This window comes from Xiphophorus couchianus, chromosome 3 (genome assembly GCF_001444195.1).
Source record: "Xiphophorus couchianus chromosome 3, X_couchianus-1.0, whole genome shotgun sequence".
NCBI classification, from domain to species: Eukaryota; Metazoa; Chordata; class Actinopteri; order Cyprinodontiformes; family Poeciliidae; genus Xiphophorus; species Xiphophorus couchianus.
In genome coordinates this window covers 898,049-918,248 of record NC_040230.1, presented here as the reverse complement: position 1 = coordinate 918,248, position 20,200 = coordinate 898,049, and the positions used below count along the sequence as shown (strand labels likewise).

Genomic DNA, 20,200 nt, shown 5'->3' with positions numbered 1-20,200 from the left:
TTCCGGAAGCTCAACAGTTTGTCCGAACTTTTAACTGATGGCGCATCCTGACCCGCAGACACCTTCAGCTCTTTCCTGATTCGCAGAAGACCTGCCCGCTGCCTGCTCCAGATGTGTGGGGCCCCTCCGGTGGGGTGGAGGGCCGCCCGGCTTCCACAGGGCAGCCGGGCGGCCCTGGTCGGCAGAGGCCTGTTCGGCGCGGCGGGCGGCTCAGGTAAACCCAGTTTTAATAACTACATGTTTTTATTTTTATTTTTGTGGTAGTTTTTTTTTTTTCTTTCATTTTTTATAATTGCTACTAAATTGCTCTTAGTCAGAATACATTCATTATGTATTCTGACTAAATTATATTTATTTTCCAAATGTGTTTGATGTTTTAAAGTTCTTTTCATTCATTAATTTAACCTTTTTTTAAAAAAAAAAACATTGTTCTTTTAACTAATCCTTCTGGTTTTGAATGCAGATTTTTAAAATATTGGACTGTTGTCAGATGTGTTACCATAGCAACAAAGTCGGGTTTAATTTCTTTTTTTTATACAACCAGCTGATTATGACTGTATATAGTTTGAAAACTTTATAGATCCAACAATATACTCCTCCTGTTTGAATAGTTTAGTATCACGTTATAACCAAAAAGTTGTACATTTTTACTGTGTAAAGAATATATTATTGAACACGAAGAAATATATTGTAGAACATAGAAATTATTTTGTTTGACTAATAATATTTTCACATTAAAAACATGATGCCGTTCGTTGTCTGAACACAGTACTGTATTTTACTGAATGTGAATTATTTTACTTTCATTTTATTCGTTATGTTTGCACAATAATAATCACATTCATACAATATAAATATTACATTGTAAAATTATTAAAAGGTTTTTTCTAGTGTTATAATTATATATATAATGTAAGGACATCAAAATATGTTGTACAAACATGAAGAATTTATTGTTACAACAAAAACATTTTCACAACCAAAATTGACTTCCCTTTTGTCTGGATGGCAGCTTTCTGCCTCCGTAGATGATTAATGAATCAAAAACTCAAATTATTTGAGTTTTTCAGAACTACACTGAAAAAAAGAGAATGGAGCTCCAATTTAAGAACAATTGTGTTCATTTGTTACATGTCATCCAGTTAGTTTTGTCAAACGTACTTTATTTACATGACAACTGAATAAACTTAATTGGATGACATGTAACAAATGAACATTTTTTAAGCAGGTTTTCATTCTTTGTTTTCAGTGTATGCTTGTAAAGCCCAGATTCCCAGCGAAGAAGAAAGTTCAAACCGTCTCTTGTACTGATCATGATGGTTCTTCTGAGATGTTTGGCAAACAGGATGGATGAACTGCAGAGGAAATGTGTGTTTATATATAACATTTTGTTATAGAGACATAAAAAGAAAACACTGGAAATACTCATAAACAAATGAAAAAACAAAAAGGACTTTTAAAGTACTCAGCTAAAAAGTCTAAGGAGGAAAATAAAGACAATTCACTCCGAATCTCATAAAGATGGATTTTTAAAAAGTAGTCAAATCTATTTTGTTGTTTTCTATGCTTTAGTTTTGTACCTGGGATTTGCCCACAACTTACCGCTGACCTTTGACCTGAAGCTGGCAGTAGGGTTTGCATTTGTCGGTGAGGAGATGTCAGACTCACATTCCTCCTTTAAACCACATCCTGATCGGGTGAACACAAGTGTGTGTGTGCGTGTGTGTGCGTGTTTCAGGTGTGTGTATCGTAGGTGGATTCCTGTCCTCGTCCTTCAGATGTACCATCCTCCTCACGTTACCCAGCATCCTCGGCTCTCGTGGTCGTTCCTACCTGATGGTTATGATTGTGATGATTCTGTACAGAGGTACACACACACACACACACACACACACCCACACACACCGACACACACACACACACACCCACACACACCGACACGCCCACACACACACCCACTCTCCAGACTCTCCTGCTGTAATTTCTGACCCGTTGGCTGGTCTGTAAATCATTCCTTCATCTTTTCACCACAATCCTGGAAATTATTTTATATGGAGGTAAATTTGTTTCACAATTATTCAATCAAAAAAAAAAACTAATCTCAATTTAAAAACATAAAATTGTGTTCAAAACTTTTTGAATTGTAATGACTTTTTTTAAACAAAAAAAGCTTTATTAAACAACTTTTAAAAAAATTAAAATCACTCATTTTTGCCTTATGAAATGAAAAAGTTATTTGCAGAACATAAACTTTTATTTGCCCATGAAGAATTTTTTGGTTGACAGCCAAAGTTTCTGGCTGCGATTCTCAAAGTTTGTTTGATGCTCCCTTTTTTGGTTGAACTCCATAATCTCCATTTACCTCCATAATTTTGTCTCCAGACGAGTGAATCTCAGGAGTTGTGCAAACATTTTCTGCACCACTAGGTGTCACTGTGCTGCAGTGAGCCTCCGTCATTCCAGCACCACGAAGTTTGTTCAAAAATAAAAAACAATTGAAGCAGAAAAAAGTTTTGAAACTGAAAGAAGTTGGAAACTGACAAAAATATTTGAAACTTAAAAGAAGTTTTCAGATTTCAGGGTTTTTTTTCCTTTTGAACAATCTTTTTGGCCCTGTTTGAGCTCCGTATCTGTGACCTGCTGCGCTGTCCCATCTCTCCATCTGCAGGTCCGATCTCCAACACGGAGCGGAACGCCGAGGTGGCGGCGATGTCGCTCAGCTGCAACCTGGACCTGCAGGTGCAGCACAGCAAGGTGCTGTGGCGGCTGGCCGCCAGGCCCTTCCTGCTGGTTGCCAAGCAACTGATGGTGAGGGAGGGGCGGCAGGTACACAAACGGTCACTGCAACATAACAGGAAGGCTTTGAATAAAAACTCAGTTTACAGGGAATGAATAAGTGGAACTGATCAGGAAGCTTCTGATCAAATGTATTGATTAATGCAGGGGTGTCCAAACTTTTCCTCAATCATCCTGTCAGAAGCACTTATAGGACTAAAAATCTAATCATTTTAAAAACTATAATCAAAAGTTGTATTATATTTTTTCCCAAGCTGAACAATAAATTAAGGAGTAAATTGTTAAATTTTTTAAAAGTTAGCGTCGCATAAATTATTCCACATCTTAAAGTTAGAAGGGCTTTACTTGTTTGCCTTATTAAAATATGGATATAAATTTAAAAAATAGAATGTATTTAATGTATTCTATGCAATTAGACCAGGATTTATGTGACTTACTGTATTAATTCATTATTGAAAATCTGCTTAGTTGGGATTATTTACTGTGAAGTCAAACAGGAAGTAGAATATCTGGTCATTTTTATTTGATCAGAAATGATTCACCCCAAGGAGAGGGTGCTCCCTCTGCCACCTTATCGTGGTGGAGGGGTCTGAGGGCCCCAATGATCCTAGGAGCTATGCTGTCTGGGGCTTCATGCCCCTGGTAGGGTCACCCAAGGCAGACAGGTCCTAGGTGAGGGACCAGACAAAGCGCAGCCCGAAGACCCGAATGATGAGCAAAAACATTGGACTTGGCGTTCCCTCGCCCGGACGCGGGTCACCGGGGCCCCACTCTGGAGCCAGGCCTGGAGAGGGGGCACGATGGCGAGCACCTGGTGGCCGGGCTTTTACCCATGGAGCCCGGCCGGGCTCAGCCCGAAGAGGAAACATGGGTCCCCCCTCCCATGGGCCCACCACCCGTTGGAGGGGCCAAAGGGGTCGGGTGCATTGTGTGATGGGTGGCGGCAGAGGGAGGGGACCCTGGCGGTCCGATCCTCGGTTGCAGAAGCTCTTGGGACATGGAATGTCACCTCTCTGGTGGGGAAGGAGCCGGAGCTAGTGTGTGAGGTCGAGAGGTTCCGGCTAGAAATAGTTGGTCTCACCTCGACGCATGGCTCTGGTTCTGGAACCAGTCTCCTTGAGAGGGGCTGGACATACTTCCACTCTGAAGTTGCCCAAGGTGAGAGGCATCAGGCAGGAGTGGGCATACTTGTTGCTCCCCATCTCGGCGCCTGTACGTTGGGGTTTACTCCGGTGAACGAGAGGGTAGCCTCCCTCCGCCTACGGGTGGGGGGACGGGTTCTGACTGTCGTTTGTGCTTACGGGCCGAACGACAGTTCAGATTACCCACCCTTTTTGGAGTCCTTAGAAGGGGTACTGGAGAGTGCTCCTCCTGGCGACTCCCTTGTTCTGCTGGGGGACTTCAACGCTCACGTGGGCAATGACAGTGAGACCTGGAGGGGCGTGGTTGGGAGAAACGGCCCCCCCGATCTGAACTCGAGCGGTGTTCTGTTGTTGGACTTCTGTGCTCGTCATGGATTGTCCATATCGAACACCATGTTCAAGCATAAGGGTGTTCATATGTGCACTTGGCACCAGGACACCCTAAGCCGCAGTTCGATGATCGACTTTGTCATCGTTTCATCGGATCTGCAGCCGTATGTCTTGGACACTCGGGTGAAGAGAGGTGCGGAGCTGTCCACTGACCACTACCTGGTGGTGAGTTGGCTCCGGTGGTGGGGGAGAAAGCCGGTCAGACCTGGCAGGCCCAAACATGTTGTGAGGGTCTGCTGGGAACGTCTGGCGGAATCCCCTGTGAGACGGAGCTTTAACTCCCATCTCCGGCAAAACTTCGAACACGTCCCGGGGAAGGTGGGGGACATGGAGTCTGAGTGGACCGTGTTCCGTGCCTCCATTGTCGAGGTGGCCGGTCGGAGCTGTGGCTGCAAGGTTGTCGGTGCCTGTCGCGGTGGCAACCCTCAAACCCGTTGGTGGACACCTTCGGTGAGGGATGCCGTCAGGCTGAAGAAGGAGTCCTATTGGGCCTTTTTGGCCTGTGAGACTCTGGAAGCAGCTGATGGGTACCGGCAGGCGAAGCGGCATGCGGCTCGGGTGGTTGCTGAGGCAAAAACTCGGGCGTGGGAGGAGTTTGGAGAGGCCATGGAGAAAGACTTCCATACGGCTTCGAGGCGATTCTGGTCCACCATCTGGCGTCTCGGGGGGGAAGCAGTACAGCACCAACACCGTTTATAATGGGGATGGTGTGCTGCTGACCTCTACTCGGGACGTTGTGGGCCGGTGGGCGGAGTACTTCGAAGAACTCCTCAATCCCACCAACATGCCTTCCGTTGGGGAAGCTGAGCCTGGGGACTCTGGGTTGGGCTCTCCAATCTCTGGGGACAAGGTCGCCGAGGTGGTTAAAAAGCTCCTCGGTGGCAAGGCCCCGGGTATGGATGAGATCCGCCCGGAGTTCTTTAAGGCTCTGGATGCTGTAGGGTTGTGTTGGCTGACCCGACTCTGCAATATCGCATGGACATCAGGGGCAGTTCCCCTGGATTGGCAGACCGGGGTGGTGGTCCCCCTGTTCAAAAAGGGGGACCGGAGGGTGTGCTCTAATTATAGAGGGGTCACACTCTTAAGCCTCCCTGGCAAGGTCTATTCAGGGGTCCTGGACAGGAGGGTCCGTCGGATAGTCGAACCTCAGATTCAGGAAGAGCAGGGTGGTTCTGGTTCTGGTCGTGGAACACTGGACCAGCTCTACATCCTCAGCAGGGTCCTGGAGGGTCCTGGGAGTTCGCCCAACCGGTCTTCATGTGTTTTGTGGACTTGGAGAAGGCGTTCGACCGTGTCCCTCGGGGAGCCCTGTGGGGGGTCCTCCGGGAGTATGGGGTACCGGGCCCTTTGATACGGGCTGTCAGGTCCCTGTATGACCGGTGTCAGAGTCTGGTCCGCATTGCCGGCAGTAAGTCGGGCTCATTTCCGGTGAGAGTTGGACTCCGCCAGGGCTGCCCTTTGTCACCGATTCTGTTCATCACTTTCATGGACAGAATTTCTAGACCAGCCAAGGTGTTGAGGGGATCCGATTTGGTGGCCTTAGGATCTCATCTCTGCTTTTTGCAGACGATGTGGTCCTTTTGGCTTCATCGGGTCGTGATCTGCAGCTCTCGCTGGAGCTGTTCACAGCCGAGTGTGAAGCGTCCGGGATGGGGATCAGTGCCTCCAAATCCGAGGCCATGGTCTTGAGCGGGAAAAGGGTAGAGTGCCTTCTCCAGGTCAGGGGGGGTGTCCTGCCCCAAGTGGAGGAGTTCAAGTATCTCGGGATCTTGTTCACAAATGGGGGAAGAAGGGAGCGGGAGATCGACAGGCGGATTGGTGCAGCGTCTGCCGTCAAGTGGCGCTGTACCGGTCCGTCGTGGTGAAGAGAGAGCTGAGCCAAAAAGCGAAGCTCTCGATTTACCGGTCGATCTACGTTCCCACCCTTATCTATGGTCATGAGCTTTGGGTCATGACCGAAAGAACGAGATTGCGGATACAAGCGGCTGAAATGGGTTTTCTCCGTAGGGTGGCTGGGCTCTCCCTTAGAGATAGGGTGAGAAGCTCAGTCATCCGGGAGGGACTCAGAGTAGAGCCGCTGCTCCTTCACATCGAGAGGAGCCAGTTGAGGTGGCTCGGACATCTGGTCAGGATGCCTCCTGGACGCCTCCCTGGTGAGGTGTTCCGGGCACGTCCCACCGGGAGGAGGCCCCGGGGAAGACCCAGGACACGCTGGAGGGACTATGTCTCTCGGCTGGCCTGGGAACGCCTCGGGATTCCCCCGGTAGAGCTAGAAGAAGTGGCCGGGGAGAGGGAAGTCTGGGCCTCCCTTCTGAAGCTGCTACCCACGCGACCCGACCCTGGATAAACGGAAGAAGATAGATGGATGATTCTGCCCTCGTTAAAAACAAAACGTCTCCATGTGCGTCTGCCACCAGCCCGAACTGCCTCCATGTTTAGGCCCCGCAAATCCAGTCCATGGACCGCCAGCGGCCCCTGAGCCGCACTTTGGACATCCGGCTTCATGTCTATTTTATTTTGGGTGAAACGTTTTTAAATTATAAAGCTGCCCAACCTGAGAACCATCGATTAGTCCAGAACGGCCCGGTTCTGCCAGGTTCTGCTGGGTTCTGCTTGGTTCTCCTGGGTTGTGCTTGGTTCTGCGGGCTTCTGCCAGGTTCTGCTGGGTTCTGCTTGGTTCTCCTGGGTTGTGCTTGGTTCTGCGGGCTTCTGCCAGGTTCTGCTGGGTTCTCCTGGGTTCTGCCAGGTCTCTGTAACGGATCTGTCTCTGTGTTTTCCTCTCAGAAAGATAAAGTGGAGTTTGAGTCGGAGTCTCTGGACATCAACAAGAAGTTCCAGAACGTCCGAGACGAAGTTCTGCTGCAGTACGGATATGATCCGATCCAACCCGGCGGCGCTGCCCGGGGAAACAGCACTCAGGAGCACTTTGCCTCCAACACTAGGAGGCGCTGTGACGGTGAGGCGACCTGCAACTGGTTCTGGACCCGGTTCTGGACCTGGGTCTCTGCAAACGCTACACGTTCTGTCTGAATCCGATTTTTAAAGGCGGGACAGAAGAAGATGTTGGAACCAGGGCGCCACCTAGAGGAAACAACCAGAAAAAAGAGTGTTTTACAAACAATAATGGAATATATTATCACCAGATCTGGTTTCTATGATGGAGTGTTTGGACCAGAACAAGAAACAAACATATAAAGAATGAGAAAAACGTCATAATAACACCAGAAGAAACTCGTTCTGGTTCCTCACATTAAGAGAATAAAGTCATATGACTCCAACATGAAAATAATATAGTAATCACATTAACTGAGGCGATCTTGTAAAGTTATACTTTGGAATCAGTTTTACAAACACGACAACCTTAATCTGCTCAAACATCAGCTTCAGATTATTATTGGAGTTTGAATCGATTGATCAACAACTGAAAAGAAGAAAGAGCCGTGAACTGGACCAGCTGCACACGTCTTCATGACTCCACAAGCTTCTCATTTTCTACAAATGTTATGACTTTCTTATGCCCATTATTATGGCTTATTGTCATAATATCATAACTCTGTTCTCGTAATTTAAAAAAATCTGTTAGTCTGGCCCCTAATACTCTGTTGTAGTTCAAAGACTCTTTCAGGGGTTTTTCCAGTGGCGGTTTCTGATATTGGCAATATGGGCAACTGCCCAGGGCGGCATCTTGTTGGGGAGGCATGAGCGCTAGGAGAGGAATGCCTCTTACTCCTAAATATGAAGCTTTGGAACCAGTGGTCATTTCTCCATCTGTAACCTGGTCCAGACCAGCGGTTCTGTTAGGGCGGATCTGTTAGGGCGGTTCTGTTAGGGTGCATTCACACCCTGTTTAGTCCATTTTAATCAGACTGTAATTTGTTTGTCTAGAAAGTAATTCGTTTGGGGAGTGTGAATGCAAATTGAATTCCAAAACGGACTGAAAAAGCGACCTCTGACCTCCTGAAAACCTCGGCCTCGGTCCGGCTGAAGTGATCTCTGAAACGGTTGGACAGCAGTGTGAACGCAAGCGGATCGGAGACCGCTCCAAAAGCAGGAAGCTAACTACAGGGCATTCTGGGTAATATATTATCCTCTGATCTGCGGGAGATGTTGTGCTGGTTGCCATGGCAACGGGTCTGCGTACCGAGAGCGAGGAAAAGCGTAATATAAATGGTTTAAAGTTGTTTTACTGTTTATCAGCTTATTTTCTCTTATTGCCTCGTTTGTTTGAATCTAACAATCATCAAATAGGGATAGGATGACATATTTCATAAAGTTTAAGAGTAATGGTTTGTTACATCTTGACAAACTAATTTTAACAGTGGCTTTTATGTAATATTAAATATTAATATTTAATATTACATAATATAAAGTCCTCTCCTGCTTCTTGACAGAAACCAAACTGTTTATAGATTTATATCAAGGGAAAATACATATTTTACATATCAAAACATTCCTAAGCTTCAATTTAAGCCATATTTATATAAATCTGGTAAGAAATTAAGGCGCTGCGATCATTTTTGTGACAGATTCCTGCTCAGCCCCCATTGGAACAGCCTGGTGTTGCGGACAGACTCACTGCGTCGTAACGGCGACTGCAGGAGCGTCGCTAGCATTAGCAGCTAACAGGCGATGTGCAAAGTAGTAATGTAACAATGAAGCTAAAATCTGACACCACTTCATTTTTGTTTAAATTTTGTGAATTAGAAAGTTGCACTGGTCTTCTTCAGTGATTCTTGGTGCAGCGCCCCCACAGGCGACGGGTGGAACAGGGTTTTCAGTTAGTTTGGATCGTTTGACACAGTGCAGTGTGAATGCAAAACACAGCAGCTGAAAAAGTTACAAACGTTGCAATTTTGGCCCCCAGTCGGCCTGAGTCTACCAGACTATGAGATGTGAAAACACCCTTAGAGCGGTTCTGTTAGAGCGGTTCTGTGACAGCGGTTCTGTGTCTTTGATACCCTTCTGTGCTCAGGTGTGGTGGACGAGGGCATCCGGCGCTGCGCTGGTTGGTTCAGGCAGAAGTGGAGTGAGTGCATGAAAGCCATTCCTGTTCCCATCATCAACCACATCCTCTGTATTTCAATGAAATTCGACTTCCTGTGCGACGTCATGAGAAGTGAGTTTCTGTATAAAAAGTAAATTCAAACTTATTTCTGCTGACTGTTTTACACATTGATTCATTTAACCTGAAATAGAAGCAGAAAGAGACATAATAGCCTCCAGTTTGGCTAGCATTAGCGAAAAACACAGTGGTGGGCACTGCTAGCTAAAACGTTAGCTGTGCTATCCCTAAGCACTAATTACAAATTTTAGTTCTGCCAGTGGAGGGCACAATTCCTCTACTCCACTAATAACAAGCTAATTTTTAGCCTAGCGCTTTGGCATTTTAGCTAACTTTGAAAACATTTTGCATGCTTAGTTTTCCCTAAATTAATTTTTCCTAATAACTTCTAAAGCACTAATTTATTTGCCTGTTTTACACAAACACATTATTTAGTGAAAGTTGAATCTAATGCTAAAACGCTAATGAAAATTTACAAAACAGCCGAGGAAACTAATGGTTTGGAATTTAAAATTGTATTTAGGGAAAGCTAAGTTTGCTAAATGTTTTCAAAGTTAGCAAAAATGCTAAAGTGCTAAACTAAAAATTAGCTTCGTGAAGAAGAGTGACGCTCCTCTCATAGTGCCAGAGTCGCCAAACTTCTCCAAACGCTTCCGGTAACAAGAAGCAAGATCCCTTTTATGGCAACATCCTTTGCAAATATGTTTTCAGTTTTTAACTGTTGCAATGAGGCTGAAAACCGTTTCTGTTTATAGTTCTACTTGATTTCTGCTTCAGCTGGTGCTTTAACTTCTCATATGTTGACTTTCTAGTGAGTTTCTTGGTAAATTTTAGTAGCACTTAGCAGAAGCGTGTCCACCATCGGAAAACGCGTCCAGCAGCAGTAGCATCTTCACCTTCAACCCTTCCAAGCAGCCATACTGGTTCAGAGTGATGACCTTTAACCTTTTTTTTTCTTTTTTTTATAATTGTGTTTATTAGGTATTTTGAAGATTTATACAAAAACAGAAAAAGAAAGAACAATAACAGGGCAAAACATATACAGCACTGATACAAAAAACAAGACAAAGTCAAAATCGGAGGCATGTACATAAATTACAGCATCATATGAGAAACATAACCAATTTATACATACACGTCATTCGGATTCACATTACTGGTTTTTTAATTTTGGAATTTTGATGTATTCAAGAATATGTTCCCATCTTTTTTTAAAAGCATTAAATTTCCCATTCATACAATATCTCAATCTTTCTAATACAATAACTTCAGAAAGTAAATTTTTCCACAGCTGGATCGAAGGGGCATCACAACCAACCCATTTAAGCATTATTGATTTTCTGGCCAACATCAATAGAAATTGCACAATTTCTTTGTGAGTATCCAGATGACTGGGTATGAACCCAAGGAGACACAGGACTGGACTAGGGAGAAGTGTTTGTCCTATAGCGGAGCTAATTTCTCGACATACTGCTCGCCAGAATGCCTCTATAGTTTTACACTCCCATAAACAGTGAATTCTAGTCCCTGTAATTATTTTACATTTGGGACAATTTGGAGAGCTTCCTGGTGTGTACTTGCTATATATATATATGGAGATATGTATACGTTATGTAAAATATTATATTGCATTTCTTTGTAACGGTTACATACTGAGATTCTAGAAGGCAGAGTCAAAATGTCTTCCCATGCTTCTGAATCAATTGTATTTTTCAGAGTTATGTTCCAGGTTGATCTCAAATTCTCCATATTATCTTTCTTTAGGGCTTGTAATTTAGCATAGAATCTTGACACAAATCTCCCACGTTTATGACAATCGAGAATACTGTTTTCAAGTAAATAATAATCCGCTTGGAACTCAAGTGAGTCCATTTTTGCCTTAACGTAATGCCTTATTTGAAGATATTTATAAAAGTCCCTGGAGACGATGTTATATTGTGTTCTTAAGTCCTCAAATGTCTTGAATTTCCCATTGTTCCATAGATTGTGTATTCTAGTAATGCCAGCCTCTTGCCAAGACCTGAGATCAGGTCCAGCGCCCTCTACTGTCAGATCCGGATTATCTACCAGTGTTGTCAGAGATGAAAAATATTTGTTCTGACCAAACATTTTCCTCAAAATGCCCCATGCCTTAATAGTATTAGTAATTAAAAAATTATCTTTGACCATAAGTGGCAGTTCTCTGTTTTGTTTATTTAACATATTTATAGGGCAACAAGGTTTACAAACACTTTCCTCAATCTCAGGCCATGGATCAGCGTGTTTTTGGGCCCACAGTGAAATAATTCTTGCTTGTATAGCCAGTACATAGTTCTCAACCTTGGGCAGACCCCATCCACCCAAGGTTCTGGGAAGTTGTAAAACCTCCATTTTAATTTTAGGTTTCCTGCCTGCCCAAATAAATTCTGATATTGCTTTATTGATTCCAGCTAAATCTTTAGAGTCAATAAACAAAAACAGCATAGACACTGGATAAATTAACTTAGGGAGAATTATCATCTTAATGAGGTTAACTTTCCCCAAAAAAGATATGGGGAGCTTCTTCCATCTCAGCAACTTATCTTTAATATGAATAATGATAGAATTGATGTTTTCAGAGTACAGCTGGTTAGTTCTAGGTGTAATGTGTATTCCTAGATATTTTAATCCTGTAGGAGCCCATCGAAATGGCTTGATGAAAGTTGGTTCTCCCTGGTCAATAGTGTTTAAAGGCATTATTTCTGATTTTCCGTAATTTACCTTGTACCCAGATATCTTACCAAATTTGTTGACACAGTCAATCAGAGCCGGGATAGATTTCACAGGGTCTGTCAAAGTTAACAGTATATCATCAGCGTATAATAATATTTTATACACTTTTTTTCCTATTAATATACCTTTAATATCATTGCTTTGTCTAATTGCAATTGCAAGTGGCTCTATAGCCAAGGAGAAAAGTAGCGGGGAGAGAGGGCTTCCCTGCGCCGTCCCCCTACTCAGTCCAAAAGGTGCAGATAAGAGGCCATTTGTCAACACCGATGCCGTGGGTTTTTTATAAAGAATTTTTACCCAATTTATAAAGTTTTCTCCCAGTCCAAATCTTCTCAACACTTTAAACATAAACTCCAGTTCGACACGGTCGAAGGCCTTTTCAGCATCCATTGAAACAATGATGCCTGGTATTTGTGTCTGGTTAAGGTGTTGAATGATATTGATAAGTCGTCTAGTATTATTTGATGACAGGCGCTCCTTTATAAAGCCAGCTTGGTCTATATTGACTATGTTGGAAACTATATTTTCCAGTCTAGTGGCCAAAATTTTGGATAAAATTTTCATGTCTACACCAAGCAGGCTAATTGGTCGATATGACGAACATTGTTCTGGGTCTTTATCTTTTTTTGGGATTACAATAATATTTGCCATATACATGGTATTAGGTAATTTCGATTTTTCAAGTGATGTATTAAAGACTCGTTGTAATAATGAGCTAATTTTGCCTTTTAAGGTTTTAAAAAATTCAACAGGATATCCATCAGCACCTGGACATTTACCAGATTGTAGTGAAGAAATGGCCTTTTCAATTTCTAGACTTGTTATAGGTCCTGCTAATATGTTTGCCTGTTCTGGTGCCAATTGTGGTATATTTAATTTATCCAGCAGTTCATGTTCTAGTGCACCTTTTTTTACTTCGGAACAATACAATTTTTCATAAAACTGTTTGAAGCATTCATTTATGCGTCTATTATCTATATAACGACGACCGTTTTCGTCCTGAATTGAGGATATAAAGTTTGTGCCAGGGGATTTGTTTACTAATCTTGACAAATATTTATTTGGTTTGTTACCGTGTTCGAAGAACCTTTGCTGCGCAAATAATATATCCTTTTCAGCTTTCTTTGTTGTTATATCAGATAGTGAGGCACGGGCTGTTTTGAGTTCCCCTAGAATTTTATCTGATTTGGATAAAATATATTCCTCTTCCAATTTTTTAATTTTGTTTTCAATTTTATTTTGTTCTGCTAATTGTTCTTTCCTCTTACGACTGGAATATGATATTATTATACCCCGCATATATGCCTTATAAGCATCCCATACTAATCTGGGGTCAGTATTACTATTGTCATTGAGTTCTAAAAAGAAGTCTGTCTGCTCTTCTAGCAATTTTGTAAAATCTTCATTTAGCAGCAGCAATCTATTTAACCTCCAGGAAGCTGTGCGATCCAGTGGTCTGGGTGGCTGCATGGCCAGCCTAACAGGAGCATGGTCAGAGAGGGAAATAATTCCTATCTCTGTTTCTTCCACGAGGTGGACCAAATGATTCGAGATAAACAAATAATCGATGCGTGTCAACGTTGAATGTGGCAACGAGTGAAAAGTAAAACTTTTTATTGAGGGGTTAAAATGCCTCCATGTGTCCATTAAATCCAGTTCCTCTAGGATATTTTTTACAGCCCTAGAATTTTTAGACTGGGTGTTTTGGGGGGGGCACCTGTCCATATGAGGGCATAAAGAACAATTAAAGTCACCGCCGATAAGTATGTTTGGGCAATCCATCTCAGCAATTTGACTGAGGAGGACCGCAAAGAAATCCTCATCATTTATATTTGGGCCATATACACTGCCAAGCAAAAACCTCTCTCCATATAAAATACCCTTAATCAAGATGATTCGTCCCTCTGTGTCTTTGAATGTGTCTGAAACTGTGAAAGGGAGATTTTTATGTATTAAGATTATGACCCCCCTTTTATTTGTTGAGTATGATGAGAAATAGACTTGTCCTACTCATTCTCTTAAATATTTTTTATGTTCCTCATCCGTGAGATGAGTTTCTTGTAGAAACGCTACTTGGTTCCTGTCCTTTTTTAAACTATTTAGGATAGCCTTCCTTTTTATTGCATTATTAGAACCTTTTACATTCCATGTGCAAACCTTAATGCTCATCTATATTAGTGTTACTTAATGCTGTCTTTTAAAAAGACATCAATAAAATAAAATACAAAGTTACACTGCAACATGCCTGCCTCAAATTGTGTTCTGTGCTGACAAACCAACAAAAAAGTTCCAAGCAAAAACTCGAACATTACACAAAGCTTGGACCAGATTCTAAAGAAATAGTAACCATAACAAACTACATAAAAAAATAACAATAACGAACTTGTCATACCTTAACTCTAAGGTACAGCAGGTGTGGGGATCCTATGAAGAACCAAGATCAGAAGAAAAAACAAAAGAAGAATGAAGCATCCTGCCCTCTCTGGGTCTGAATATTAAGCCCCCGTGGATATATGAATGTGAAATATAATGAAGGTGTTTCATCTCAACACACCGTTCTTATTTGTAAAACAGTATAAGCAGATCTGATTTAAACTTACGAATAATGTCAAGGTGCCTATCTTACGAGTGTTCAGTGTTTACCTCTCATCATTACTCAGTCTTTTATGCCCACTCGAACGTGTGGAAAGGTCCATGTGAAGTCATTTATGAAGTGTCTTGATGAATTCGTTAATTTCTTTCATATCAGATAGGGATGTGGTCGTCCCATTCTGGTTGAAGATTTTGATAACCGCAGGGAACAGGAACGCGTACCTGACACCGGCCTCTCGCAGCTGTCGCCGAGCGCCTGAGGACTCCTGTCTCTTTCTGACAATTTCCGCAGAAAAATCCTGGTAAAAGGAGACTCTGCGATCTTCTACTTGAATTATTCCTTTATTCCTTGCAGCGTTGAGAATCTTTTGTTTATCGATGTAGTTGTGGAGTCTCACCAGGACTGCCCGTGGATGGTCTCGGTCACTTCGCCCGACCTGGGGTCCTGTGCGGTGGGCTCTTTCGATTTTTATCTGTGTCTGCTGCAGTCCCAGGACTTTAGGAATCCACTCCTCGAAAAAAGCCGCCGGTTCTCTGCCTTCTTTTAGTCCCATAATCTTAATGTTCTGGCGCCTGCTTTGGTTTTCGAGGCTGTCCAGCCTTCCCAGTGCTCTTTCAATAGTTTTCTCCATGCCGTCCATTCTAGGTGCGCATGCGCTGTTCAGCAGCAGCCATTCGCCGCGTCATGCTGTCGAATTTTTCTGCGAGTTCAGAAACTGGTTTAAGAATTGAAGCTACTTTTCTGTCCAGTATTTCTTCAATATTCTTGGTAACTCGCTCCACTATGATGTCTTCTTTTAGAGTGTTAGCTTCTTCCACGTCACTCTCAATGCTCCCCTGCTCCATGTCTTCAGCCACATCGTCTTGGTCGTTTTGGCTAGCTGCGGTATGCTAGCATTAGCCCCACCTTTCCGACCTCATTTCTTCTTTTTGCTCGATGCAGCGGGTACAAAAAATTATCTAGAGACATGTCGAATCTTACCACAACTATTGTTTCAGTTCACACGGTGGGTTGTTGTCTTAAATTATATATTTACTTCGACCCAGAAAGGAGACGAAAAACTCACGACTAATCCGCAGCGTGCATCACGTGATCCCCCGACCTTTAACCTTTGACCTGTAACTGTCTGTGTTTCTAACGGCTCTGTTCCCGTCCTTCAGCCATGACTCCGTGGTGCAGAGAGCAGATTCCTGTGGAGAGGAACTTCGGTCAGCTGTACGATCGGCTCAACGTTTCCATGGACCGTCTCTCCAGAGAGTTCCGCGCCCGGGTCGTCGTCCAGGTCAGGACCACCAGAACCACCAGAACCACCAGACCCGGTGAAACTGACGCGTTTCCCCTGCCGTCCAGCAGGAGGAGCAGCAGCAGTCGGTTCTGGACGGAGTCCAGTTGGACCGGGTCTTCACTGAGTCCGTTAAGGAATCCTTCCAGCGCCTGACGAAGAGGATGGAACAGGGAATGAAGGTCCTGGAGATGGTGCTGTCCTTCACCTTCATCACCGTCTTCATCCAGTAAGATCCACACCTTCATCACCAGTTTGACCAGTAACATTGGCTTCATCATCACTGCTGCTGCTTCCTCCTCTTCCTCCTCTTCCTCCTCCCCCTTTACTTCTCCTCCTCTTTTAGGTTCTCCTCTTCTTCTTTCCTTCCTCTTTCTTTTGATCCTCATCTCTCCTTTTCCTTTTCCTCTTCTCTCCTTCCTCTTCCTCGTCGTCCTCGTCCTCCTCATCCTAACCCTCCTCCTACTCCTCCTCCTTTCCCTCCTCCTTTTCCTCCTCCTCCTCCTCTTCCTCCACCTTTTCCACCTCCTCCTCATCCTCAACCTCCACCTTTCCCTCCTCCTCCTCCTCCATTCCCTCCTCCTCCTCCTCCTTTTCCTCCTCCTCCCCCTTTCCCTCCTTTTCCTCTTCCTCCTCCTCATCCTCCTCTTCCTCCTTTTCCTCCTCCTCAGGGCGGTGCAGTACCTCCGCTCCTACAGGACAAACATCTCTTTTGACAACGTCTACATCACCTCCTACTTCAGACGGATCGACGAGCGCAGAAGACGAGCGGTACCACCTCATCCTCCTCTTCATCACCATCACAGTGATGAAGGCTCACTGACTCTTCCTCTTTCCTCTCAGGGGAAACATTTCCTGCTTCCTCTCAGAAAGTCGGAGAGAAAACGGTTCATCGCCCCGATGAGTCCGAAGATCAACTCTGAGGAGCTGATACAAGTGGTGAGCAGCCTCCATTACCACGGAAACCGCCAGGTGTCATCATCCTCATCCTCATCATCAGCTGGTTCTGCTTGTGTCTGCAGGCCTCAGGAGGCTTTCAGGTTCTGGCCATCTCACTGCTGGCCGTGGTCCTGCTGGTCATCGACTTCTCCCTGTTCCACGTCCTGGACATCATCAGCAGACACACCTTCACACAGTTCAACATCACAAGTACACACACACACCCACGCCCACCCACCCACGCCCACCCACCCACACACACACACACACAGACCCCTCCACACACACACACCCACGCCCACGCACCCACACACACACACCCCTCCACACACACACACACACACACACACATACACACACACACACACACACGGTCCGGTTGATCTGGTCCATTGAGAAAACCTCGGAACACAGCAAGTGAAAGATTTAGCTGTGCTAATGCTACAGTGCTAATCATAAACATTAGTTCTGCTAATGCTAAAGTGATGTGCTAACACGGTGTTCAGCGTTAACTTCATCCATGTTTATAGCCATCGTGTGTCTGTGACGCTTTGTCACGCAGCTATCTGTGTGGTTAGCGCTTCAGGAAGGATTCTCTGGATCAGACCTTTCTCTTACAGCTTCAAGTTTATAGTTGTTGAGTTTTGATAACGCTGTTGCTGACTTGCGCTAAGCTAAAAAAAAGTAGCTCCACTATTAGCATATCAGTGGCTGTGAGCATAGTAGCCAGAAATTTTACTGTGGCAACTGTAGCGATATTTGGGAATATTGTTATTCAAGTAACAGTAAAATGTACGGTGTAATAAAAATATTTTTTTTTAAAAGTTACTGTAGTAAATGTAAGTTACCCACCTCTGGCAGTGGATCCAATCATAAAGGAGGAGGACAACCTCCCAAAACTTTCACTACATTTCAAATCAACAGCTGGAAGAAAAATTTAATTAACCAGTTCAAACCAGTTCAAACCGGTTTACACTGGTGATAGTGAACTTAAGCAGTTCTGCTGGGCAGAGCGGTGCGACATCAACCAGAACAACAGAAATTTGTTGATGGAAACAGAAAGTCCAAGTTAGCTATTATTCTGACCCAGTGAAAAATCTGCATTAATCAAATCTGAAATGCTTCAGACTGACAGTCAGAGGCTCCGCCCCCTTCCTGCAGGCAGCCATCACATCGACATCAGCGTGGGCGGAGACACCATGATGGCCCGCCTCCTGCGCACCACCATCTCTGGCTTCAACAGCTCCTCCGAGACGAACGTCCAGAGCGACAACCGCGGTGAGTCCCAGTTCACTGAACTGAACTGAATCACACTGAACTGATTCATATGGAACTGAATCATACTGAAGTGAACTGGATTTGAATTGGCCCTGTGGTCTGTATTGGTGTTGGCCCTGTTGAAACTGGTTTTTCTGCTGGTAATAAACCAGTTTGTGCAGGCTGCAGGATGTTGGACACACATTCACCCAGCAGGGGGCGACAGCTTCCTCCCTCTGCAAACTGTAAAGAGCATCTGAACTCACTTCCTCTTCCTCCTCCTCTTCCTCCTCAGCATGCATGTCCGCCCCCTCCCGCCTCCCTTTTGAAGTGTATGCGAGGTGTGTGGGCGGAGTCCTGGTGGTGGCGCTGTTCAGCTGCGTCCAGGTTTACACCAACCGCCTGCGCCACGTCATCGCAGCTTTCTACAACCCAAAGGTAAAAACACCAACAGCACCTGAGTCCATCATTAAAAACTAGATTTAACTAGAGCGAGGACGCAAAGACACTGGACAAAACAGAAACCCGTCCGTCCACCTGTCTGTCTCTCTGTCCACCTGTCTGCCTCTCTGTCCACCTGTCTGCCTCTCTGTCCACCTCTCTGTCTCTCTGTCCACCTGTCTGCCTCTCTGTCCACCTGTCTGTCTCTGCAGAGGGAGAAGAAGCGTGTCTTGTTCCTCTACAACCTGCAGCTCCATAGACGGCTGTCGTCCCCCAATTGGAAGATGAACATGAGCCAAAGACAGAGGATGAGGACGGGGACGAGGACGGTGAGCATGTTGTCGTCCTTCAGTCTGTCAGACGGAGCCGTTTGTCAAGTTGCACTGTAAGAAACTAACAGCAATAATTTGGTTTATTTAGCACATCGTAGAGAAAAACAGTCTCCATGTTATTCATTCATTCCAAACTAAATATTTCACCAGAAAAATATTTTCCTAATTAAATATTTAATTTGAAAGCTAAATATTAAATCTGCAACTCTGACATTTATAAATGTAGGAATAAAATGGTGAAAATATGACTTTGAAAAATGAACAACCAAATTTTTCCTCTGACATTCTAAACAAACTCAATTATTGCTGTTAGTTTTTTGCAGTGTGTCATCGACAGTACTCCAGCTTCTTCTTCTTCTGCTCTCTGCCTGCAGATGTTTCAGCGCCTGACCAGGTGGGGGCGCCGTCTCCTTCGTCACCCCCGACAGGATGCCTCAGACCAAGAGGAGACTCACTACGCTAGCAGCTAGCAGCTAGTCGGGGATCCGCCTGGAGACGCTCTCACTAACGCTCATCACCCCACAGATAAAACGCGTCCTCCTCCTTCATGACTGGAGACCGAAACCGGAGATAAATGTGATGCAAAGAAAATCATCTGGAAGAACGACAACTTTCCCTGGAATGTCAGCCATATTTATGAGGCTCTTCAGAACAAACAGGCCTCACCAAATGACTCAATAATAAATAAAACAACAGATCTGATCTGAGTCAGAGTTCAGGGTTTGAAACCACCATCAGTCTTCACACCAACTGAACTTTTCCTCATTTCTTAGTAAAACATGGAGAACGTCTCTGAACATCAGTTCAGTCCTGCCACAGATTGGCTCAGGTCTGAGCTTTGACTAGGCCACTGATCTCTCTCGGGCTGTTTGTTTTGAGTTGTTGTTCTGCTGGAAGGTGACCCTTACCCCAGTCAGCTCTCCTGCAGGGTTTGTGCCCAGAATGTTCTGATTTAGCCCCACCATCTGTCCCACAGCATGATGCTGCCATGTGTTCTCTCATATGTCTTGGTCCTCTACCTGAAGCGGAGCAGAACTCTGCAGTTTGGTGGTGTATGAATACTTGTGGACTCAGACTGCGCCACTCATGGAGGAAGAGGAAGAGTTCACTGCTCCTCTTTCTGCATGCAGCCCAGGGTTTGACCACGTGATATGATTACCGCCGCAGCGTGACGTCAGCAGCTGATCCGCCGCAGCACGTGCAGCGCTGCTTCAC

The 20,200-nt window shown here is 44.6% G+C and overlaps 1 protein-coding gene across 3 annotated transcripts; it reads left to right on the top strand.

Annotated features, from left to right (window-relative positions):
- Positions 1-79: 79 nt before the first annotated feature.
- dcst1 (DC-STAMP domain containing 1) lies at positions 80-19,692 on the top strand. Of its 3 annotated transcripts, none has more exons than XM_028008068.1 (15): positions 80-214; positions 1,573-1,647; positions 1,739-1,867; positions 2,669-2,808; positions 7,113-7,284; positions 9,301-9,444; positions 15,895-16,016; positions 16,088-16,245; positions 16,688-16,787; positions 16,860-16,955; positions 17,039-17,165; positions 18,117-18,233; positions 18,508-18,650; positions 18,866-18,982; positions 19,360-19,692. In XM_028008068.1, exons 1-15 carry the CDS (start codon positions 112-114, stop codon positions 19,453-19,455), a joined length of 1,839 nt encoding a protein of 612 aa, XP_027863869.1. In that variant the 5' UTR covers positions 80-111; the 3' UTR covers positions 19,456-19,692. The 3 variants fall into 3 exon arrangements, with proteins under 3 accessions (XP_027863869.1, XP_027863863.1, XP_027863877.1); XM_028008062.1 differs by having other exon boundaries at positions 16,085-16,245; XM_028008076.1 differs by having other exon boundaries at positions 16,085-16,245; positions 18,866-19,038.
- The last annotated feature ends 508 nt before the right edge of the window (positions 19,693-20,200 follow it).